The sequence below is a fragment of the Prinia subflava genome, chromosome Z (genome assembly GCF_021018805.1).
Source record: "Prinia subflava isolate CZ2003 ecotype Zambia chromosome Z, Cam_Psub_1.2, whole genome shotgun sequence".
Lineage (NCBI taxonomy): Eukaryota > Metazoa > Chordata > Aves > Passeriformes > Cisticolidae > Prinia > Prinia subflava.
Genome location: NC_086283.1, coordinates 33,200,257 through 33,225,588, shown reverse-complemented (window position 1 = coordinate 33,225,588; position 25,332 = coordinate 33,200,257). Strand labels below are relative to the sequence as shown.

Here is a 25,332-nt window from a genome sequence, read left to right as displayed (position 1 = left end):
ATCATTTAGGCAACTTTTTGGTAACAAGTTGTATTATGTAACTTTTTTCTTTCACTTTGTATTTTTTAAATTGCAAAATAAATTTTTCAGTTACAAAGTATATTTGCCAAGTAAAAAAAAAAAGTACAAAATAATTTTTTTTTCTTCCTGGATTGTCTCTTAATACTTGAACTAAGACTTCCCATTCTGGTTTTCCAAAATGTTAATATTGAGTTCTGAAGAGTAATGGATGCATAAAGTCATTTTAGATTCAGTGAGTAGAAATGATAGCCTGTGTGATGGAAAACATGGCAAAAATAGTCTTACATCTGTAAAGAAAGGAAGAAAAAAGATCATACTAAATATCTTTGTGCCAGCATAATCAAAACAAAACTCCCTGCAAATTTAGGCTCTTTGGGATTGTTTCCTATCCCGCATCATTTTTATTTCTAAAACTGTGATAAATTGTACTTCCCTTATTTGGGTGGAGTTTTTGTTGTGCTCATCAGTACTTTCTCAATACAGAAAGTACTAGCTTTGCTCTTTCCAGCTTCTGCAGGCCATTCTCTTCTCAGTTTCCCCAGGAACTGCCAGCCTCTTTTTTTTTTTTTTTTTTTTTTTTTTTTTAAGAGAGAACTTAATCTGTAGGTTTCCAGATCTTCATAACCACGTATCTGGAGTTATTCGTATAGCACTTTTGGAAACAAGTATATCTATGAATGATCTAAGCACACATCATTAAATGTGGTAGAAATATCCCAGATTTCAGATTTCCTTAGCATTCTGGTACCACTCTTATGAAAAGATGGTAATATGTGGATGACCATAAGCACTTCAAACAAGATAATTCAGTATTATGGATGTAATCTCTGCTCCTAATTCACCATAAACCAATTGCAAACCGATGGAACTATGAAGAAGCTTTCTATGTGTTGTGGCTATTTTCTAATAGCATTATGCTACTTCTGTCTTTTTCAGAAGCACGTGGTGCTGGCTACTATCATAAGTATACTCAGGAACTAGATAAAGAAAGAAAGGTGGTCAAAATATGCAATTTGTTTGTTTCTGATCACTGTGTTACCAGTTTGTATACTAGTAAAGATTAGCCACTTCTGAAATATATGCACCTTCTGTAAAATTAAAAGAAGTTTTGTTAGGGACCACTTTTTTTTTTCCCCCAAGGGAATACATGTAAGTAGCTTACACATTCATCAGGGAAGTAAGAGCATGATGATATCAGGTCTATTTTGGGCATGTATGCTGAGTGAATTCAGATGACTGAAGTTAGACACTTAAATTCCTCACAGAAATGGGCATCCCTAGTACTCTACATGACTCCTATCTTTCAGGATTAGAACACTGAGGCAGAAGCCTCTTAGACTTTTCTGTAAACATCATGCCCACAGTGTTCAGGTTGAGAAGTCCCTGTCCTCCACAGTGTTGTTGTCAATACTTGCCTATAGAAAGTGAATGGCCCTTGAGCACGTGAAGTGCACTGCTAATTCCTCACCAGAGTAGAGGAGTCCATGGTAAGTGAAGAGATTGAGTTCAGGCCTTCTTTCTCCTGAGTGTGGAGTACAGGCAGTTCCCATAGCCATGAGCTTTGACATTTTGTGTTCAGACACCAATTGTCTTGCAGTCACTTTCAAGAATGAGCTAAGCTGAGCTCAGCTTTGTGTGGAAGTGAGGGCAGCTGTTGGCACCCAATGTTGATTACATCCAATTTAAGGCACTGACAAGAAAACAGACTTCAGGGTAGTTTATCGTGCCAGGATGCCAGTTTACACAAGTTACTGCTGAATCTGGAGCTCAGCTCAACAGACTCAGCAGCAGTAAACTGTATGTTGAGACTTCAGTGTATTCCATTAGCTACACTAGGAACTACTTTCCAAAGTTGATCATTTGAATTCAGAAGCAGATACTGGAATTGGCAGGTATTCAATTAAGTAAGCTGAAAATTGTTGGTTTTTAAAGAAAGCATTTTGTTCTTTATGTGGATTTTTGTAGCAATGCATCTGTGTAACAAGCCATTTTGATGCACCAGCCAAACTGTGAGTAATCTTATCAAGCCACCTGCAGTTTTGTTATTAGGGCTCTCAGGAATTCATCGAGGTTACTGAGCAAAACAGGGCTAAAAACAAGAAAAGAGGAGCCTGAAAATCTGATTACCAAGAATGCTGAACCTAGATAAATGAGGCACAATGTGTTGATGGACCCTGATTAGTTAAATGTCTTGAAAGAGATGTGGCTGTCTCATGAACAAGAGACTTAGCCAACTGAGAGATATGTGCCCCCGTGGACCGTAGATTTAAAATCTGTAATCTGGATTGTATTGTAAACAATAAATGGCTTCTGGTGAAATCATATCGGTTCAGTTATTCAGTGGCCCATTTCCCCCTGTAGATTTTATTCATGTATGGATTTATGGTTAATATTTTGTGTGAATTAAGCATTTCAAAAATCTGTCTTAATCTCCAAGAGCTCTGAGTACTTGAAATTGTACAAGGGGTCAGATTTCATTTATTTGTGGTTTATTATATTTTTGTTTTCACTGAGCCATATGAACACACTCTCTGAGTCTGACAGTCACTCCTGTAGCTGGTCAGAACATTTTGGTTCAAAGGAGAGCAGACTTCTTAAGGCTGTGCCCACTAGGATTTAAATAACCCCAGGACTGGATACTCCATAGCCTCTCTGGGTCATATGTGTTTTACCACCCTGACAATAAAAATAAATTTTTCTCATTCAATTTTCTTCAAGTAGCAAGGAGTTTATGATTAATGTGCTACAACTGAATTGGAAGGGAGGAAGAGTACTTGGAATATATCAAACTCTGTTTTGGAGTAGATGATGAGTGAGTAGGTAGTTTATAGGTTAGGATAAAAGGGTGACACTGTGCTACAGGATGCTTGAACAAGAGGTGGATGAGGCCATCTACAGACAGCTCAAAGCAGCCTCAAAATCATAGGCCCTAGTTCTTGTGGGGGACTTTAATTACCCTGATATCTTCTGGAGAAGCTACATAGCAAAGCACAGAACAGTCCAGGAGGTTCCTGGAAAGTGTTGGTGACAACTTCCTGTCATGGATGGTGGAGGATCCCACAAGAATTGGGTGTGCTGCTTGACCTTATCCAACAAAAAGGAAAGGGCGTGTTGGAGATGCGAAGATTGGGGCCAGCCTGTGAGCAAGTAAGATTGTAACCATGGGCTTCAGGAGAGCTTATGTTAGCCTCTTTAGGAATGTTGACAGAATGCCAAGGGAAGAGGTCCTGCAGGGAAGGCTGACAGTCAAGGGTCACTTCTTCCAAGCTCAAGAATGATGCATTCCAATGAGCAAGAAGTGAGACAAGGGGTCAAGAGACCTCCATGGATGAATGAAGAATCCTGTCATTACTCAAGCATAAGCAGGAAATACACAGGAGATGGAGGCAGGGTCAAGCCTCTTGGAGTTAATATAGAGAGGTTGTCAGACTAAGGAGAGATGAGCCTAGGAAGACAAAGGCTCATTTGGAATAAAGTCTGACCAAGGATGTCAAGGAAAACAAGATGAGCTTCTTCAAATACATCATCAACAGAAGGAAAACAAAGGATAATGTGGACCTGTTACTAAATGGACGAGGGTGAACACTGCCTTTGGATTGGTGTTCACTGTCAAGACCAGCCCTTGGGAATATCTGACCCAGGAAATCAGGGTAAAGGAATGTTGCAAGGAATTTCCCTTTGGTCAAAGAAGATTGTGCTAGAGAACACCTAGGCAAGCTCAAAATCCACACGTACATGGACCCTGCTACAGTGCATCCATGAGTGCTAAGAGAGCTGGCAGACATCACAGTAAGGGTCCTCGCCATCATCTTTTGAAAGTTCATGGCAATCTGGAGACTTGCCTGAGGGCTGGAGAAAAGCAAATGTCATCCTTGTCTTCAAAAAGGGCAAGAAAGAAAACCAGAGAACTACTGTCCAGTGGGCCTCACCTTAATTCCTGGAAAAGTGATGGGACACCTTGTTCTGGAGGCCATCTCTATCCACATAGATGAAAATAAGGTGATCAGCAGTAGTCAGCATGGATTCATTGAAGGGAAATCATGCCTGATTGAACTAATTGCCTTCTACAGAAGAACAGATGCCTGGATGGATGAGGGGAGAGCAGTGGATATTCAACTTTTGCACGGTTTTTGACACTGTCTCTCAGCATCCTCATAGGCAAACTCAGGGAGTGTGGACTGGGTTAGTAGGCAGTGAGGTGGATAGACAACTAGCTGAATGGCAGATCCCAGAGGGCCGTAATCAGTGGTACAGAGTAAGGTTGGAGGTCTCCAGGTCAGTGTCCCTCAGGGTTCAATACTGGTGCAGTATTTTTTAAGTTATTCATTAATATCTTCAATGAAGGGGCAGATGTCTCCTGTGCAAGTTCACTGATGGCTCCAAGCTGGGAGAAGTGGCTGACACCCACGTGCTGTGCAGGCCTTCAGAGGGTGCTCAACAGGCAGGAGAAATGGGCAGAGAGGAACTTTCTGACGTTCAGCTGGGGCAAATGCAGGATCCTGCACCTGGAGAGGAACCGTTCCATGCACCAGCAGAGGCGGGGGCTAATCTGCTGGAGAGTTGCTTTGTGGAGAAGGACCTGGAGATCCTGGTGGACAACAAATGTGTCCTTGTGGCCAAGAAGACTGATGTTGTCCTGGGGTGCATAAGGAAGAGCTCTGCCAGCAGCTCAAGGGAGGTGATCCTGCCCCTCTGCTGAGCCCTGGTGAGGCACATCTGGAGTGCTGTGTCCAGCTCTGGGCTCCTCAGGATCATGGAGCCGCTGGAATGGGTCCAGGGGAGGGGTACAAAGATGATTAAGGAACCGGAGCATCTCTCAGGAGGAAAGGCTGAGGGAGATGGGCCTGCTCAGCCTCAAGAAGGGAGAACTGAGCAGGGCCTTTTCAGTGTCTGTAAGTACCTGAAGGGAGGATGCCAAGAGGATGGAACCAGGCTCTTCTCAGTGTTGAGCAATAGGATAAGATGCAATAGGCTGAAACTGATGCACAGGAAATTCTATGAGAACATAAAGGAATAACTTGTGTAGGTGCACTGGAACAGATTGCCCAAGGAGGCTGTGAAATCTCCCGCACTGGAGATATTCAGGAACCATCTGGATATAATCCTGTGCCATGTGCTCTGGGATTACCCAGCTTGAGCAGGGAGGTTGGACCAGATGACCCAGAGTGGTCCCTTCCAACCTTAGCCATCTTGTAATTCTGTGAATAATGAAAACTAGGAGCACTGCTGATACAAGGATGATACAAGGAGAATTTTATGTTTGCTTGACAGAATTTAGTATATTTCATTAGAGAAGCAACTGTTTTGTAACTAATTTAGCTATTTATTTAAAAGTCATTGACTTTTTTTTGTGAGCTGCATAGACATGTTTAATATTCCTTTTATGCATGATTTCTGTTACCAAATGAAGAAACTGGCAACAGGAATCTAGTTTTCCTAAAACAATTGTGCTGGATTTTTAGCAAGAAAGATTTGATGTTTTACCTCTCATGTCACTGAATATTCTGATGCTTGTATCTGCCATTCAGTGATCAGATTCTGGTACAATGCATAAAATTATCTATTCAAGACTGCTCTCATGTCAGTGTTTTGACACTGGTTTTTCTCTGCTCATGTTACATGTTTAACTCTCAATTTGGTTTTTTTTATTCAGGGTTTGAAAAACCAGGCCCGGGTTAAACTGAACATAGTTAGATGTCCTCCAGTGACCACAGTCTTGATCAGAAGACCAGACCTCAGATATCAGTTGGGCTTCAGTGTGCAGAATGGGATTGTAAGTAGCTTCTGCGTTTTCTGATCAAGCTTTAACATACATGAAACTTCCTCTCCATTTGTGGGTAAGTTTCAGTGTGAGAAGAAGGAAGCTGCTATTTTCTCCTTACAGCAAGCAGGATTTTGCACTTGTTAAGTCTGAAATTTAGAAGTTGTGTTAACAAGAGTTATTTTTTGTCTTTGAGTCTACTTACTTTACAACTTTACAGTCAGCCAGAGGAATAAAAAAGTTGTTTCAGCTTAAAAAACCAAAAATGTACGGAAGAGACTGCTTTCAGCATGCACCATACATGTCTTTAACCAAGCCATTGCATGATCTCAAAAGAAAATCCTGTTCTTGATCCTTTTAGTTATAAGGCACCTGCCTAATGAACGTCATTAAATTGAGGTCCTTCATAAACTCGTAAATTTCCAAACCTCAAGACATGTAATGTACAACACAATCAACCTTTTCCGACAGTTTGTTCTGCTCTTGGAAGAGAATATCCGTTAGCTACTTGAGACTAACAGGTTTTGCTTTTGAGTCAGCAATTGATTTCATCTTAGAATTTGTTGTTGCAAATCTGTGCTTAAATGTTGATTCATAGCTTGCAGGCAAAAATGGGTAATCAAAAGTCTCTGTTGCTTACTCAGCCTGTGATAAATTTGTCCTCTCCCTTCCAGATCTGTAGCCTTATGAGAGGAGGTATAGCAGAGCGAGGAGGTGTGCGTGTTGGCCATCGGATCATTGAAATAAATGGGCAGAGCGTTGTAGCAACACCCCATGAGAAAATTGTTCACATCCTCTCAAATGCTGTTGGTGAGGTAAGAACCAGCAATTTGTCTAGGCAGTACAGCACAGTTCATTGCTGTTACCAGTAACAGTAACTGGAAGTCAATAACAAGCAGTGTCCTTCAAGGGACTGTTATAGGACCAGCACTCTGTCATGTCTTCATCAGTGACAAAGACAGTGGGATTGAGTTGCACTCTCAGCAAGTTTGAAGGTGGCATCAGTATCCATAGTGCTTAAGGAAAGGGATGCCATTAGAAGGACCTGAACAGGCTAGAAAAGTTGCCTATGTAACCCTTGTGAAACAAGGCTAAGTGCAAGGTCCTGCATCTGGGTCTGCACAGTCTCCAACATCAGTAGAGACTGGGGCTGAAGGGATTGAGAACAGCCCTGAAGAGAGGAACCTGGTGGAAGGAAAGTTGGACATGAGCCAGGAATGGGCCCTTGCAGCCCACAAAGCCAACTGTATCCTGGGCTTCATCAAAAACCGTGTGTATGGCCTACAGGGAGATGACTTTCCCTCTGTATTCTGCTCTTTTGAGACCCTGCCTGGAGTACTGTGTGCAGTTCTGGAGCCCTCAGCATAAAAAAAGGTGTGGACCTCTTTGAGCAGATACAGATGAAGGCCATGAAAAGAGTCAGATGGCTGCAGCAGCTCTCCTGTGAGAAGAAGCTGAGGGAGGTTCAGGTGTTCACCCTGAAGAAGAGAAGGCTCCAGGGAGATCTGACAGCAGGCTTTCAATGTATAAAGGGGGCTTCTAAGAAAAATGGAGAGAGGCTTCTACCAGGGTCTCCAGTGCAGAGCAATAGGCAATGGTTTTAAGCTGAAAGGGGGTAGATTTAGATTTGGCATAGGAAGAAATTCTTCACTATAAGGTTGGTGAGGCACTGCAACAGATTGCCCAGAGAAGCTGTGGATGCCTTATCCCTGGAAGTGTTCAAGGCCAGGTTGGATGGGGCTATAAGCAACCTGTTCCAGTGAAAAATGTTAATACTTGCAACAGGGCAGTTCGGACTGAGTGATTCCTTCCAATTCGAACTGTTCCATAACCCTGTGGTTCTACCTCTTTTGGCCTGTTGCTAATCAAAAAGCTGAAGTGAGAGCAAGCCTGCAAATAATTTCTTTTGTTATTTGCCCCATAGTTCTATGCTTTAGAAGAACTGTACCCTGAAAATATGAAGTGTCCACAATTTTAGATGATTCATCAATACTAAACATACTGTTTCGTAAAATCATCACATGCAATAGTTTCATAAGGGTATGAAAGTTTTACCTTTTTTTCTGCCTTGTATGACCTTATCTGGGTCCTTCACATCAGGTATGCATGTTTAGGAACATTAATTAACTTGGCTTATTTCCTCTAGATCCGTATGAAGACTATGCCAGCTGCCATGTACAGACTGTTGACTGCACAAGAGCAACCAGTTTACATCTGAAGCTGACACCTCACCGCCACAGTGTGCATGGAAGATGTTTTTCCTCATTAGTGCTTGTCTCTCTAGTGCTGCATTTCTGTGTCTGCAAAGACATTTCTTTTTCTCCCCCCACCCTTCACAGACACAAATACACTGTTGCTCTCTGCTTCATCCTTTTTTCCTCTTCTTCCCACCATTTTCCTGCATTTTGGTAACGGGAAATATGTATCTATGGAACTATTTTTCTTTCATCCTTTTACAAGTGAAACTTCATACAGCTCCTCATGCAAAACAGGAAAATAACAGCAGCATAGTTTACATGCTACGTAATCAGTTTTATTTCTGTGGCTATAATTTTACAAACCGAGTAAATGAAATGTTGCTGAATGAAAGATGACTTTATCAAACAGATAGAAATATAGGGTACAAAGTGTTCTCTTGGATATCCCGCATGTGACTTTCTTTTCTTGCTCTATTTTCCCACAGGCACCAAGCTCAGTACTAAAGATTTGTGTCTGTGGGGAAAGTAGAATACCAAAAGGATTGTTTTGCCCTCAGGAAAAATTGCCTGTTTATGAAGACTCAGTAAATGCTGCTGAAAATGAATTGTCCAAATACACACCTCTTAATTCCCCTCAGTCGTCAGTTCTTCATGATAGCATAACTCCAAAAGATACTCCATAAATTCCTGAAAGATGTTATTCTTGCATTACTTACACTAAGAAATTTGGGAGACATTTTTTACAGCTGCCTCCCCTTCTCTGCCCCTAGGTTTCTATCTCCTAGTTTTCTTCTGCTTTGTCTTTTATAGTCCCTTCCTGATTTTAGAGGTTAAAGAAGTCAGGGGGGAGGATCTTTAAATATCCACAAGAAAAATAATGAGGGGATCTGCTGAATAGCTACACTTTTTCTAGGCTCTTAATTCAGATTTTGGTGCACATAGCCATGTGTGCTGGTGTATATAGACATTTTTAAAATTGTGCTTCCTATTTATGAAGTTTGAATAGAAGAGATCTGCAGACTATTCTAAGTAATTTTGTTCTCTGAGCCAGTTTTAACATATATTTTTGTCCAAAGACGTCTAATTTTATTGACTTCCTGTTTAGTTCATGATATAGATAACAGTGGAAAAGATGAGACAGGAATAAACTTATTTATTTTGGTATATAATTTAGCTTGTGATTTTTTTCCCATATGTATGGCACTTACAAGAGATATGTGTGTACTATATGCACTTGTATGAATATGATTAACTGTAGAGATGTATGAAATCTTGTATTTGATTAGCCTCTAAGTTGCATGCTAAAGACAAAAGGGGAAAAGGGGGCTGGGTTGGGTTCTTTGTTTTTTTTAAGAGGGTTCAAAATAAAAAAGAAGCAGTGTCTTTTCTTCCTAGTGAGAGAATTCCACATTCTCTGTAGGTACTTTTTTTTCAGGACTATATACTGGTGTTTATACTGAAGTTGAACCATGCGTTTAGTCCAGGCTAGTATGTTGATTTCTTTTAAAAAAACAGTTTGTGCTGTGTTTTGCTGTGACAGAAAGGTGCAGTGAGATGAAAACAAGAGCAAACAACACACAGCCACACGCCACTTCTGCTTTGCAAATGCAGTGTTGTTCGGTCACTTGTTTCTCACTAGTTGTGACGTGAGCTGTGCAATGTAAGCGTTGCTTGCAGTCCAGTGATGATCCTAGACATTGCTATGGGGATTCATGGAAGTGGGTGTGTGCATGTGCACTTGCTGCAAACACTGCTGAGAACTACTGAGCACTCTTGTCAGGTTCATTTTTTGGCTTTCTAAAATCATGGATAACCACGGCCTGATCAGAGTTCAACTGTATTTCCGTGGGAAGCAGATATTTGAGGGACATCATGAAGTGGTGCATAAACTGTTGTAGTAAGGGGATACATTTTAGTGTTGAGAATAATGTAAAATGACTTGATTTTACTGCATTTCTTGTTGTTATATTATTTAATCCAAGGCTTCAGAATAGCAGATTGCACAAGAGAATGGTGTTAGTATTCCAGATTAGTACTTAACTCTGCTGCCTCACTGATGCAACAAGATAATTAATGGCTTGTGAGTTTGTTGTTGACCTGTAGACATCTGGTTTATGGTAATTTGAACCTTTTTTCTAAAACTTTTCATATATATAGTAATAAATGTAAATATGGTATATAACCATGTAAAATTTAGAAGATTATATACAGTGCAGCCTTTCCATACATTGCCTGAGGAAACCTAGTGAGGAACCTGTGAAGACACAGTTACCATGCTCCTGGTTCCTGCTGTGTGTATGCTCTCCACTTAATTTGTTTCTGTGGTTCTGTCTAGCCCATGTGGTGAAGTCTTTAGCTCACTTCAGTGGGAAATGGTGAAGATCTAAACATGCAAATGTATTTAGAGAAGAAATAACTGTTTCTTTGGAAGTCTTGCAGCCGAGAGTTTGTGGAGCGACTGTTCATCTTAAATAGGTGCTTGACATTAAGCAAATGAATGCTTGCAGAACCAGAGCTTAGCAAAAAAATCTCATTTTTTCAGTTACAGTATGTACATAAGATTTCTAAATTGAGAGGTCCATAGTGTGTGCACACTTCTGAGAACAGTCTTGTAAACAATCCCATTTTAATCTGTAAACAGAAAGTGTTCCAAGAAAATGAAACTCAAAAGGGACGCTGGCTGTTCTCTAGACTGTTGCAACAGCTTGATAGATCAGATATGGGGATTTTTAACAGATGCAAAGGAACATTCCTTCAAAGGTTTACATTCCTTCTTCTGTGATAGACCTGAATTCTTTTTCTTTCATCCTTGCTTCTTCATAAAGTCTAATTAACTCTTCAGTGTTTACATTAAGGATGAAACATCCCTTGTATTTTTTACTTTTGAGAAGCTTCATGTTTGTTTTGAATCTTGTTTGAGTCTGAGTTTGGGTTTCCAAGTTTGCTAGCTTTCCTTCTTTTCTAAAAGAAATGCATTTCTCAAGACAGCAACATGGTTGAGATCTCTTGTATATATTTAGTGCAGTACCTAGACTATGAAGTTGTACTATTGTTCTGTAAAGAGGATGAATAGAAATTATTGTAAAACCTTGGGAAAAGCATAGTATTGTATTTGTAACAATATTGTTCTTTGTAAACATTTAATGATCTCTCTATATAAATATAAATATATATAAATATATGTGAGCCTGGAATGTTGATATTGCACATCTACTGAATGTAATTACTCTGATGTTTTCTGCCACAGGTCTCTGACCTCTCTAACAAAGCTGTGCTGGTTTGATTTGGGGAGAAACAGGGGAGAAGAGTAGGCTTTTTGCTTTGGCTGGGACAGGGTAGGGGGTTTCTGGCCAGTTATTTTGTTGTGATGTATTTACTGTGCTACATTCCTTTATTTAACGGAGCGCTAATGTCTGTAAGATTTGCAACAATAAACTACAAAACAAAAATACCTCAGACAAGGCTGAGAATTTGCTCATACCGACCTAGAGGCTGAGTTGCCAATGGTGAATGTATACATTATTGGAAAGTGTCTGAACTTCTTTTTTGCCACTTAGTCTGGAGTAATTCTATCTGTGTTTCTGCAGGCACAAAGCAATGCTGTTACCTTTATTTTTAAAATAGCACTCTTTCCAGGCAATACATGATACTAGTGCTCCTCAGCAAAGCTGATTCCTTATCTAAGGTGGCATCTCAAGTTTTTACTATGTGAAATGCCACTGTTATTGTGACAGAAACACTATTTCGTAGATTGAATAACTTTAAATAAGAATTTTTCATAAATGAGGCTTTGATAAAAGTTCTTCACACTTGAGTGATTTCTGAAATCACTGTTTTCCTTCAAATGTCATCAGCATGGTTTATTATTAAAGACCTAACACCATTTGAATGAATAAGAAGTAGAATTGTAATATGTCTGTCCTTAAAATTAATCCTGTGCTAAGGTTAAAAATACTTGTATAATGAGAGATTATGAAAAATATGATTATATTTGAAAGTCAACCAAAAAAAAGTCATCAGGGGAGTGTTTCTTCAGGTGAGGCTTCATAGGATTTTCTGTGCCTCATAGGTTGTCATGAATACTTTGAAACCACAGAAATGAAAATACATGCCACAGCTGATTCAGAAGAAAAGTAAACATGGGCATTCAGAAACTTAGTGGATGTTTGTAATATGAAATAAAAATTCTATCAACACAAGCAAAATAAGTATTTCACCCTATTTGCTTAAATGACAGATGGAAAAAATTTGTGAAGTCTCTGGCAAAGGGTGTAATAGACAGGCTGAGCTTGCTCTCTCCGTTTCCCTGTGTCCCTCCATCCTCCTATCTGTTCTTACCATTAGCTGTACATACCAATTTCTGTGTTACAAACGTCTGCATTTTGTTGGATAAACATAAGCCCTTATTTTAGCAGTATAGACAAAAAATTCTCAGATTTGCTGTACTTACAGGGGACATGTTTCTTGCCCTTTCCTTCAGTGTTTTAAGGGTTTGGATCCATACACAGGACAAGCAGACCGTGCCCCACCCTTGCAGTTCCAGCACCATGTAGTGCTTTGCATGCTGAAGAGATTATGCTGGTGACCTGTGTGGACTGACAGTGTCAGTGTCAGGACTGGGACTGTAATTTAAATAAATGTTCAGTGCAGAAGCATATGGAACAATCCTAACCTAAATTAATGGTACGTGACGAGTTTGTGCTTCATGTGCCTCTTACCTGAGCTGGGCCAGGCCTGTGCTGTGCTTTGTGCTGCTCCTACAGATGGACATCCAGGGGTGTCCCCTGGCCACAGAAAAAAATTAGATGGTTAATTATAAGAAAGGCTCCTGCAGGCAGCCCCATTGGTACTCAAAATGGTAAACACCACCCAGCAGTACATGTGTGTCCCTGCCTTTGTCTAGAAGTGCAGCAGTAAGGTCACATGTGAACAGCCCTTTTATTTGACAATAGAAATTATGAATAGAGTTGTTATCTTAAGAAAATTTTAAATTACTTCAAATGACCTAAGTGGGGTGAAACAGATGGGATATGGATAACTTGTGCCCTGCTTGATGCTGCACAATCTGGGGTTCCCAGCACTTGAAGGAATATAAAATTAGCTATAGTAGCTTCTTTTTTCGTAACACCTGCTGTAATAAACAGCATTTTAAATGAGACTATACAGAGAGTGCCTTTCTTCCTGGGACAGTAACAAGCCAGCACCACCTGTCACAAAACACTTGTGCTTTTGGGTTTGGATGTTCCATCATTAAGACAAAAATAATTTTCTGCCATTAAGTGAGAAGTTCACTGAGTGAAAAGAGTACTTCTTCAAGACAGCTTTTATTTTTGGTACAGTTTGCACATCAACACCCTTCTTTTATAAAGAATAATTTTAAAATTCTGTACACCTTTTTTTTTACTAACTTACTTTGTATCTGAAGGTCTCCATTTTGACAGCTCCTTTCACAAGGATGATGTATCATCATATCCCCAACTATACGTTGCCAAACTTCACAGAGATGCAGGGCACTAATGTATCACAAACAGATGAGCTGCAGCTGAGAGCTTCCCAATAAAGGTGAGCTTTCAATCCGCTTAATACTCTTTGTAGAATAATCTTCCCCTTTGCAGTCTGCACATAAAAGGTGATTATTGACAGACCCATCCACTCACTTGCCAGAGATGATATTCCTCTGCAGTATGTATATGTCTGACAGAAGTGCTTTGCTGAGGAATAACCAAAAAGCCAACTCAGAGTACAGTTTCCCTGACAACACCAATACGACTGTGAGGCTGTTCATGTTCTGCTCTTTGGATTCTCCTCTCTGCTAGCTGTTCTTCCTCTGTGGTGAAAGTACTCAGGACACCACAGCTCTCCAGGTACAGCAATCCATGACGCAGTCTGAAAGGTAATACATGGACTCTCAATGATGTGGCTTGCCAGGCAGGTGTCATCACCTTTAAAAAGAAAAAAGAGAAGCTTAAATCAGTTTTGTTTTCAGGCTCTTTTTTATTCCATTAAAATAGATTTTTACCCAACTAGAAAGAAGCTAGTTGTAGTGTTGTCTGTTACGTTTAAATAATAATTTGAAAAGCTATAAAACCCTTAGTTTGCCAAGGAAGCATGGGAAACACAGTCCCAGTTGGGAAAAGGACTGGGTAATTTTTTATTTTGTTGATTTTTGTGGTGTTTTTGTTAGATTGGTTTCGTTTCTCCCTCAAAGGTGCACAGGAATTCTCTCACTTCAACCTATGGCATTTGTTTAGAGGGAACTGAAATGTTGCTTCCTTGCAGAAGCCACTGAACTGTAATAACCTTCAAGCCTGTATGATAAATTAAATTTTCATAAGGACCCTTCTTCCCTTCTGTTTCTGCTGAATTTGTCAAGGCTTTTATTGCCTGAAGACTGCAGTGGGAAATCCCACTTTATTTGCAGAGCCTAAATGACACTGACACGTTTTGCATTAGAACCCAAACCAAAACCAGTTGTCACAGCAAATCACTTGTGCTATGCATAAATCAATTCATCTACCCAAATGGTCTGTAGGTTACCAAAATGTACGTTTGACAAAGTCTGCAGTATGTGAAACTTCTGGATATTCATTCCATTAATCTAAGCACGTATTTACTATTTTCTGCTTTTCTTTCTTTAGTAGTAGGTCTTATTTTTATCCTGGGAACCAATCACAAAAAAGCTGCTTCTAGTGGGTTTACATAAAAATTTCCTTATCAGCCTCCATTCCTTCTGGTTTGCAATAGCAAATGTGTATTTATAACATCTTCTCCTTCTCCCCTGCCACTCAGTATAAAATGCTGTCATGTTACTTAATGATTCCTCAACAGAAGACTGACTCAGTTTTTAAATATACACATGCTCTGGCTTGTGGCTGATAGAGCAAGAAATGTCACAGCCTCCCACACACTCCCTGCACGAAACTAAAGTGCTGAAGGAAGCCAATTTGGTCCTGAAACTGACACATAGACTGCCAAATGTAAAGGTATACTTCCAAACCAGGGGCAGTAGTTTGCCACATCACCTGATAAATACAAGTAATAAAACTACCTGCTCAAGGAAAGTGGCACTTGTGACAGCTTCTGCCATATGTTTCTCATCTGACCTTAAAACAGACTTGATATTTTCCACCAAGTCATGTATGTCTGGGCTCATGCTGGAGGAGGACTGCTCAAGGATCCCTGCCATACGCTGTTTAGTGTCCATATAAGACTTATAGTCTATCAGAGATTGAGGTCTCCCCCTCAAGGCTCTTGCTCTTGAGCTCTTCTGCAAGGTGACAGCGTTCAGTGGATTTACATCACTGTTTCAGTTTCACAGTTGAGCACTGTCCCTGAAGAAAAGAAGAAACAAACAAACAATCCACATAGTTCACAGTATTCCCAGAGATTCCCCTCCTGATTCAATGAGGATGCAGTGCATAGTTTACCTTGTAAAACCTAACAGTCTGGAATGGTCAGGGTGGTATGGAAGGCTCATGCTATTGGATTTACACAAAATGACACAATAGTCATACATAGCTATGACTGAGTGCATATTACATGTCAAAGGGTCTGGAGGGACTCTTCCCCTTTGGAAAGCTCTTTGTCATTTTGCGTACATTGGTTGCTTTCTCTTGTTTCTGATCTGAAGAGACCTGAAATGCATGTTGAATGTTAATGTAAGCATAAAGGTAGAAGGCTTTTGTGATCTCTCCTAAACTCTTGATAACTTTGAGTTATTAGCAGTCAAGAGGACAAGTTGTAGTTGAAAATAACTGCTTGTCAAGCTGGAAACTAGTATATTACAAAGTAGAAATTCACTAGAAAAAAAACCCAAACAAGCCCAGACCAAAACATTCACAATTACCTTGCAAGGACCAAACAAAGGGCCATACAGAATCAATTTCACTGCCTTTGGTCAAAATAAAAATTCACTTTCTTTGGTGCAAAACAAGTTATCAAATTCTGACCCCATAAAAAGAAAGAAAAAACCAAAAAAAAAAAACCCAAAACTACAACTATAGAATGTTCAAGAAGTACTTTAATGTTGGCTTCAGACCAAAAAATGTCAGGAGGAGATGCAAAACTTCCTAGCAAGAAAAGCACCAACTTGAAGGAAATACCATTGCTGCAGTGAGTTCCTTTTCTGTAACACTTGTGACTAACTCAGATCTAAATGCTGAACAGACCTAACCTCAGTAAAACCGAACCTAAAGCTTCCAAATTCTTCTGGCAATTCTTCTGTCTTCAATCCAATTCTTCTGTCTGTGTACAGCAGAAACACTGCTTTCACAGCTATGGATAGACTTTGTGTCATGTAATTATTGCTTCAGCAGCAAACTCTCTGGGCTGCTGTGGTGGAAGGTGATAGGAGGATGAGACAAAAAACATGATACAGCAGAGCTGTGAAAACATTCCACAAAAACAGCAAGTGTAATCCAGATAGGCATGCTCCCAATATCCAGAATAAACAGCTGTTACTAACGTGCCCCATTGGCACTTAAATTTTTAGTGTCAGCAGCTACTATGGGGATTCCGATATCCTCTAGTGAAAACTGCAAGACCCCTGAGTGGTGCATTTTTCAAGACTGTCTTGACTGGCAGTAACACAGACTGTATGGTCACATTAGCAGTTTTCCCACAGCAACAGAACTGGATCACTGACACCAAAGCAGTTTCATCAACTCTCCGCCAGGAGTTGTGTTGAGTTTTGGGGTTTTTTTTTGGATGATATGAGGACTGAGAAAAGGAGAACGAATTTATAGACTTAATACCAAATCCCCAAGCGAATTTTGCTTTAAATTGCTCACACTGGCAACTGCACTTACAAGATTTTAGATGTCAGTGCACTGAGGAATTCTGTGTGCTCTCCCTCCTCATTTTCCACCATCCCTCCTTCATACCCAGACCATTCTACAGACCCTATTCCTAGATACAAAAACCTAAAGAGCAGCAAGACTAAGGAGTTAGAAGGAGAAGGTTTGGCAAAGCACAAACTACTGTTACATTGGTGCTCTGTTGGGAAACTTCTGCAGGTACTAGGTTCAGTGTACCAGACTTTTGAAAAGCTTTCTTTTAAAGAACCATTACACAACCACTAACAGACAAAATGGAGTCACCTTGAGGCATCTGGCAGTGCAGGAGCACAGGGTCACTTTTAGAACGTTTCCACAAGGGATAGAAGGTTCTCCTGTTCGCTCCTGCAGGCACACAGCTTGCACTTGAAGGGGAAAGGCTCACTCTGCGGGAAGGCTCCTGGATTTCTTCAGCTGAATTTTTAGAAACAGAAAAGTAGTAATCTGTAGAAGCCATTATTAGAAAATGAATTTTCCCCCATCCCATCTACAAATCTTTAATAACTGAACAAAAAGATCTAGAGGTGTATGTATGTGTGCTCAGACCCACACTTACTGAAGAGTAACATTGGTCTAAACCCTGTTAAAATGTTTGTAAAAATCTGTTCAGTCTTACGCAACTGAAGTAGCAAAAGACTACAGTCTAGTAAACCTTAGTACAAAAATCCCCTTAAACTACTTGATCAGAGAGAAGGGAGCTACAGCTTCAGCTTTATTGGTGAAAAACTGAATCTCATAGAGCCCCAAATCCTCCTGCTTATAATCAATTGTACCAAGATATGAGAGCATATGGTCAGAGATGTCAGTCAACTTTTGCAACAAGGTATCCTGTATATCAGTCACGATCACCAGTCTCAAAAAAGGAATTAAAATCTTTACTTAAATATTTTCCTGGATTCTTGTGATATGCTATATATCCCTCCCACTCCTTCTTTTCGTAAGAGTGAAACTACATGCTGCAAATTAATGAAAAGGACAGGAGGAAGCTGTGTACATTTCTCACTAACTTGGTTCTGTACCTCCATGTAGTGGCACCTGGCATATTACAGAAAACAATTTCCTTGATCATTCAGGAGTTAAAAAATTTGTACCTGGCTGGATGCCAGGTACCCACCACAGCCAGTCCCTTCAGCAACTGAAAAAGGGAGAAAAAATATAATGAAAGGCTCATGACTGGAAATAAGGATAGGAAGACATCACTCTCATCAATTACTATCACAGGCAAAACAGACAGCTCAGGGACATTAGCTGACTTTATCCAAAAATTAGCAGGATAATGAGAAGTAAAACAGATCTTAAAAACATCTTCCTCCAACCCTCCCCCAGGCTTTATCTTCTGCCCTGCAGCTGTGCAGGGAACATGGGTTATGGTCAGTTCGTGACATATTTCTGCTGCTGCTCAGGGAGAGGAGTCCTTTCTCTGCTACAGTATGGGGTCGCTCCCACAGGAGACAGTTCTCCAGGAATTTCTCCAGTTTGAGTCCATTCCACAGGCAGCAGTTGGTACATAAAATGCTGAAGTGTGGGTCACTCTTCCATGGGGTCAGTCCTTCACGGACAGCCTGCTCCAGCCTGGGTCCTCCAAAGCCCGCAAGTCCTACCAGCAAACCTGCTCCAGCATGGGGTTTTCTCTCCATGGGTAGGCAGGTCCTTGCCAGAGCCTGTTCCAGCACAGGTTTCCCATGGGTTTCACAGCCTTTTTGCACACACCCAACTGCTCCAGTGGGGGTTCTCCATGAGCTACAGGTGGATCTCTGCATCCCCATGGTCCTCCAAGGGCTGCAGGTGCACAGCTGCCTCTCCATGAGCTGCACCATGGGCTGCAGGGGACTCTCTGCTCCAGCACCTGGAGCATATCCTGCCCCTCTTTCTCCACTGACCCTGGTATTTGTAGGGCTGCTCCTCCCACATATTCTCACTTTGCTCTTCTCTGAGCACCAATACACTTGCAAAATAACTTTTCTTTTCCTTCTTAAATATGTTGTCACAGAGGTGTTACCGTAATTTCTAATTGGTCCAGCCTTCTCCAGCAGTAGGTCCATCTTTGGAGCTCTGCAGGCATAGAGGAAGCTTCAAACTTTCCAGCAGCTTCCCTGCCACTATCAAAATTTGGCCATGCAAACCCAATACAAAATCAAATTCATGTAACCAGTCTTTTATTTGGAACACGGTAAAAATCTGTGGTGTCACTCTAAAAGCTATGCATGAGTGGCAGGAGCATTACAGAAAATTTAGGCTGGGATGATATATACTTGTTGAGCACAGCAATGTGCACAACACAAATGCAACATAGAATTTCTAAAGAGAAGAAAGAGTGACACAACCTATGTAAAACAGGTACCAGCCTAGCAAATCGGAGCGTAAGGCCCAGCAACAAAATGAGACAGACCAAGAATCATGCAGGATTACTGAATCCATCACCAATATAAAATTTTAAACACCAGTGGAGCTGTGTTAACAGTAAGTCCTGTAGTTACAGTGCTGCTGTTACTTTGGAGAAGTTGTTTGGTATTTTTTAAAATTCTGAATAGTTTGAACAGATTTCAGGATCTTAAGATAACCTTAATAATGTTTCAGAGAGATAATTGTCTTATGGTGGTGGGTACTGAAAATGCATAGTTTGTAACTATACAGAGCAGCTACCAAGCACTTCCTGCCACCAGCAAAAAGTTGCATGCCTGCCTATTACAGTCATCAGGGGAAGTGCAATTCTACTTGACAGGAGTGATTATGAAGTCAGTGAAACAATTTTAACTGGCATAGGGAAGCTCAGAGCTCCTCCTGCAGCCGGCAGTCAGGATTCCCCTTACTCTGCTGGCAGAGTAGTGCACAGCTTTAACTTCCATTGGGAGCAATGCTCAGTTGGCCAGCCCTGATGATGCCACGGAAATCACAGCATCATACACAAATGCCCTGTCATTCCAGCCTGCCCGCATAAACTGAAAGTTCAAGTTTTATTTATAGACTGCTGCACTGCACCAGCTGAGACAGCTCGTAGACTTCCTCTGCCACAATTCCAACATAATCTCCCACTTTATATTTTCTTCCTGCAGTGGTTAAACCCCAACAGGCCGCTTAGTCCCTCACAGTCATTCTCACTCTTCCCCAGGGATATGGGGAGAAGAATTGCAAGACAAAACTGGCAGAACTCATAGGCTGAGATAAGGACAGCTGGAGTGAGATGGGGAGAAAAAACCCCAACAAACTCAAAGGAAAACAAGTGATGCAAAAGCAGTCACTCATCACTAGCTCACTGATGTCCAGCCAGTCCCTAGACAACATTTGAACTCTCCCCCTAGGAGTGGTCATAAACCAGCACCATAGGCTGCTGTGAAGGAAATAAACTCCATTCCAGCCAGATGTAGTACACCTCTCCAAATTTAAATAAAGGAAGATATATTGCTCAGTGTATTTCTTTTTCATAAATTCTATGAAGCCTTGGCATCTAGAAGAAGCAGCAGTGTTAATTTTCTTTCTTAAGAGGTTTACTTTCTTTTTTTATCTGCATTTAATGGCAGGCTGATAATTACACATCTCTTTACAGACCTCCTTATTAAAAAAAGATACTGAACAAGCCAGTTAAGATGATGGAGAGGAGGGTACACTTTGCCATACATGCTCAGGTAGCTCTGATTCTTGCAAAGGAAATTTTTAAATACAAATGCCTCAAACCATGTCTTATCAGAGCCTTTTTAAAAAACAAAACAAAATGGAAAAAAAAAACAAAACAGAGGCTTTCCTGACTGCCCTTCACTGCAGGTGCATTTTCTATGCTATCTTTTTCCTGTTTCCAGTCCTCCTAACTTTAAGCAAGTCACCATATATACTTGTTGTATATATGTATATACTATACATGTATTTGATTAACTCTTTTTGTCTGAGCTCAAGAAGCTCAGAGAAAGCAACAGGAGTTTTACCAGTAAAAAAGCTTTGAGAAAGAAATCCAGAGAAACTGTAGCAAAATGTTTCATTCTGGTTATCACAGCTGGCAAGATACCACAAGCATCCACGTGCTTGTTTTCAGAGGTTACAGACAGCCTGTCAAGAGTTTAAGGAGTCTTTGACAGAGGTGACATTTGGTTAAATTATGATTTTATGCAAAATCTTTTTCTCCCCTGACTCCACATAATAGGACCTATTTCAGTTCAAACCTGAGGGTTTTTTATAGTTTGATAAACAGGTTGGCAGCAAACAGGCCACAATCAAATAAAAGATTTGGGGCTTCCCCCCTGCCCCAGCCTTTACTCTCTTGTGAATATTGCAGATGAGACCATCTTGCCATAATGGCCAAGTTCAAATGAAAATTGGAACACATTTTCATGGGCTGTAGTGGAAAATCCGGAAATTAATAAAGTTTAGCCACAAGTATACATTGCAGCAAACATTAGGCTAAAACCAACCTGGAGCCACAGGCATGGCTACAACAGTGCAGAGCAAAGCTTGATGTAGTGTGTAAGACCTGTACCAGGATGCAGATACTCCTGTACCAGGATGCAGATACTATTCAGTAATTCTTCCAGTTCAGGCTGGATAATGGAGTAATTCCCAGTTTAGCTCCACAAAGTACAGCATTATTCTATCCTTTTCGTATTTTTACTAGCAACAAAACGTTAACAGGCACCATGACATACACTGAGCAAATGGAAGCACTGGAGCTGGACATAATTTCTTGCAACATATGGATATAGCGTTGAAAATAGCTTTTAGGTTTCTAAAAAGGAAACATATTGGGTTTTTTATCTTACATGAAAACAGCTTGTTATGCCTTTAAATATTTTAAATATTAATCCTCATTCCCACTGCCCAAAAAAATCATGATTCTCTATCTCTGGTTTGCAGTATGGTGGCTGTCTTTCAAAGAACTAATAATGCTTCTGCTGCATTAAATTGTATGTGTTGAAGAGAACATTCTAGAACAAACTTTAAAATTACTTTTTACCTTGAGAGGACTGCCTGGAACTTACTTCTCCTGAATCAACATCTTCCTTGCCATTTATTTGAAGTGCACTTCCCTGGAATAAAATCCAAAAGCTGAAAAATATTTCACCATCTTTCACCATGTCACCATCTTTCTCTGGCATTTCCTAAGAACTGCAACATCCAGCTTAGAAATGGAACACTTGTTCTTAATTGCACAGAGACTGTGTCATATGAGTTTAATTCTATGGCAGAATCAAGGCCAGTGAATGTCTAATATTCATGTCCATCATCCAGATCAGTCAACTTTATCCTATCCAGTATTTTCTGGGAAAAAGCACTTGTCTTTTGAAAACACCACTGAAAATGATCCAAAACCTTGACCTAGTCCCTCACAGGAGGAATGCAGGTACATAAGAGAAGTAAAGCAAGGAGGTCTTTTAGAATAATCAGCAACAGTTGTGCTCCACATTACCTTTTGCTCCTTCTCCCCTGCCTGGGCAGTTTTCCAACTGGAGAAAACTTTTCCGTTCTAGAAGTAAATGATTAACTAAAAGCTTTGGTGAAATTCACATGTGTAATAAAATGTATCCTCCTGACTTACACTTACCATGCTTGAGTGCAACCTCTCCCTTAGAGTGGAAAAAATCAAATCAGACATTAAACTGCTGTAGCCCATATCTGCTCAGAGCTTCTTAGGCTGCACACAGTTTCATAAGGTGGAGGTGGGTCCAGATGGCAGAACACCTCAACCCCTTTGCTTTGTGTTCCACAAATATAGGACAGTGAAATCACATGAGAGACAGGTGTGCTGCAATAAATAACATGGAGCAAATCTGTCAATATGGCTTTCCAGCTGCAGAAAAACATCATCTGCTACCAAACTCCACTGGCTTTCCTCTGCCAGCTCAGATTTCGGTATCTAAGCCACAGATACTGGATTTGTGAAGATCTGCAAGACATTGTCTCAGAAGAAAATGGAAGTAGTAATTCCCAGTTTAGCTCCTTAGGATGTGTCTCTCCTCTGTGTTCCCCAGAGTTCAAACATCTTTGGGCAGTACTGGGCCTAGGAACCCATTCCAGTTTTACTTCAGAGACTCAGTTTTGTTACAAAAGATTAAAGTACAGGTTGTCACGAAAAATGTGATAGCCTAGCTCTGAGTTTTGTGAACCACTGAGTTCATAATTGTAACCTAAATTCAAGATACTTCTGACCTGGGCTTAAAGTTCAGATACAGCAGCACAGAAAAAGCTGAATTCAAATTGAAGGTTGTTTTTGTGATGATGCAAGAATATTATGGTTGATCAATTCACAGTGGCTTGTATGGGGCAAATGCACCTCATAACTAACCTTACTCCTCAGTTTCCAAAGAGTTCTCTGAAAACTTTAACACAGTATAAATCCCAAAGACCTTTTCCTGTAAGATCTTTTTCTTAGGAGGTAGCTCTGAGAAGGAAGAAAACACAACAGTGCCTGGAGAAACCCTAATTTTGATAAATATACATTTACATTGTTGCAGAAACACTGTAACAAAGTGTGGTGGTCAACAACAGAGCTGGTAAGACCTTCCCCACACAATCCTCAGAAAAGTCTGTGACTCAAAGCATCTCAGTTCTTCTCTGTTTTTTTTTTAGTGTTTGCTGATTTGGTGCTGAGCAGGAACCTCAAGCAACACACAAAAACACACATATTTTGTTCTCTGGTCAGGTTTCATCCTCTATCACTAGTAGATCCTACTCTCTACAAAGCAAGTCCTTCCTCCTAGAATTTAGGGTTTCTCTGGACACTGGATGGAGGGAACAAAGATGACTGAATTTTTTTTCTTGCAAGCTCAGAGGAAAGGGCAGAGTGACAGAAGTGCCTGTGGAAGACTGCTTGCACAGATGAGAAAAGAATAAAACTTTCAAAATGAGAACTTGGAAGCCCTCTTATGAAAGGCTCCTGTGAAGGCAATGGAGATAGGACATGGAGAAAACTGAGAAAAGAAAAGAAGATATTTTGACAGCTGCCCATTGCCTTTTTTAGTCTTAAAAATGGGGAAAATAAAATATGTTAAAATAGTTTTTAATTACAATCTACTTCATCTGTTCCAAAAGGCTTCAGAATAATTTTGGAGTATGATGGAGATAGATACTCCATTGACATTACTTCTTCACATTTTCCTAGTATGTTCATGCTGAATTTACATTCAATATAAGCCACAGAGTTATATACATTTTGAATTTTAGTTTTCTTTTTAAACATGCCTGGCCTGGCTTACCCAGCTCAGTCACACCTTGAACATTAATGCTACGTCCAACAATTAAGTTAAAACTTATTACAGAACATGCAACTAGAAAAGCATTCCCTTAAGTCCCTTAATAATAAAAGTAATTTCCAGAATGTACCCAAACAATACTTTAAACTGAACTGAAGCAGATTTCTAGGCCTTGCTGCCCAACAGGTATCACCTCCTCCCTTAAATATACACATCTTGTGACACTTTCATAGAATCACAGAATATCCTGAAATGGAAGGGAACCACAAGGATCAACGTCCAACTCCTGGCAAATTTCACATTTTGTTTTTCACCTGGAAACTCAGCTCTCACTGTTTATGTTGTGCCAGCCCTGAAAAATAATGTGATTGCTATTTTTTAATGTATGAAATAACAAGAGTAGAGGTAGGAATTGACCAGACACTTGTAGTGTTAGTTTGTTTTTTGCCATTAAATAAGACAAATGTGAAAGTTTCCCATGAACAAGTGAGCAAGCCAACTGGCTTTGATGGGCTGGGCCTCTGACTTTTCAATATAAAGGGTGGCAGAGAAGGCCTACCCATTGCCAAACATGTGTTTGGCAAAAATTTTGATGACTGTGGTGTTTCCCTTTTCGGGTGATGTATCTACCTCAGAGCTCGCAGATGAGGCTCACCTCCCTAGATGTGGTTCCTGCCACACCCTCCTTGCACACCTAAGTTTGGGATGCAGGGACCAGGAAGCTCAGCACAGAAAGCCAGGGCATGGGTGCTACATGGAGTTCAGGGTACAGTCTAGTCTACTGAGAAATGGCACATCTCATCTCAGCCACTCATGCAGGATCCAGCCTGGGCTGAGTCATAATTATTCATCTTCCAAAAACAGAAATAAAGCCTGTCAGTTGCTTTAACTTCTGCACTGTTGTGTAACTACACAGCACAACCTAAACAAGTATCCTGATTTCAGAAAGATGTCATCATTACTTAAACATAACATCAACAAGTTTTAACATAGTCACAGGCAAGGTAGCTACTCAATTTAGATCACAGAAGCCTTAAATATTGTTCAGCAACGCCTCCCATTCAAAAAAATCTATCTGGGAAAGATAACCATCTAGAATGACATGCTAGACAAAGAACAACTAAGCCATTTCAAAGCAGAGGAACTCTGAAAAGCATGTTTCAATAACTAATTATCTTTCCAAAGAGATCATTACACATTCCATTCTGTTCTCAGAGGCAGCTTGAACCAAGACTTACACAGAGCTTTTTAGTATTATTTTGAATTCAACTCCTGTCCCTGGTGTTTCAGAGGACCTGTTAACTCTAAATCCCATTGTTGTGCCATGTTATCATTTTCTAGGC

General features: G+C 40.3%; 2 protein-coding genes across 2 annotated transcripts in view; one reads left to right on the top strand and one right to left on the bottom strand.

Moving 5' to 3' along the window:
• The window catches only part of APBA1 (amyloid beta precursor protein binding family A member 1), an 85,916-nt gene extending 74,475 nt beyond the window's left edge, over positions 1–11,441 (top strand). The window contains exons 10-12 of the mRNA XM_063423072.1: positions 5,675–5,794; positions 6,457–6,597; positions 7,929–11,441. Of these exons, the coding sequence (XP_063279142.1) occupies positions 5,675–5,794; positions 6,457–6,597; positions 7,929–8,000 (333 nt within the window). The 3' untranslated portion in view covers positions 8,001–11,441. The remainder of the gene's footprint in view (positions 1–5,674; positions 5,795–6,456; positions 6,598–7,928) is intronic.
• The window catches only part of ENTREP1 (endosomal transmembrane epsin interactor 1), a 31,539-nt gene continuing 16,111 nt past the window's right edge, over positions 9,905–25,332 (bottom strand). Inside the window, 6 exon segments of the mRNA XM_063423075.1 lie at positions 9,905–13,922; positions 15,029–15,282; positions 15,285–15,311; positions 17,079–17,228; positions 21,754–21,826; positions 22,398–22,542. Of these exon segments, the coding sequence (XP_063279145.1) occupies positions 13,716–13,922; positions 15,029–15,282; positions 15,285–15,311; positions 17,079–17,228; positions 21,754–21,826; positions 22,398–22,542 (856 nt within the window). The 3' untranslated portion in view covers positions 9,905–13,715.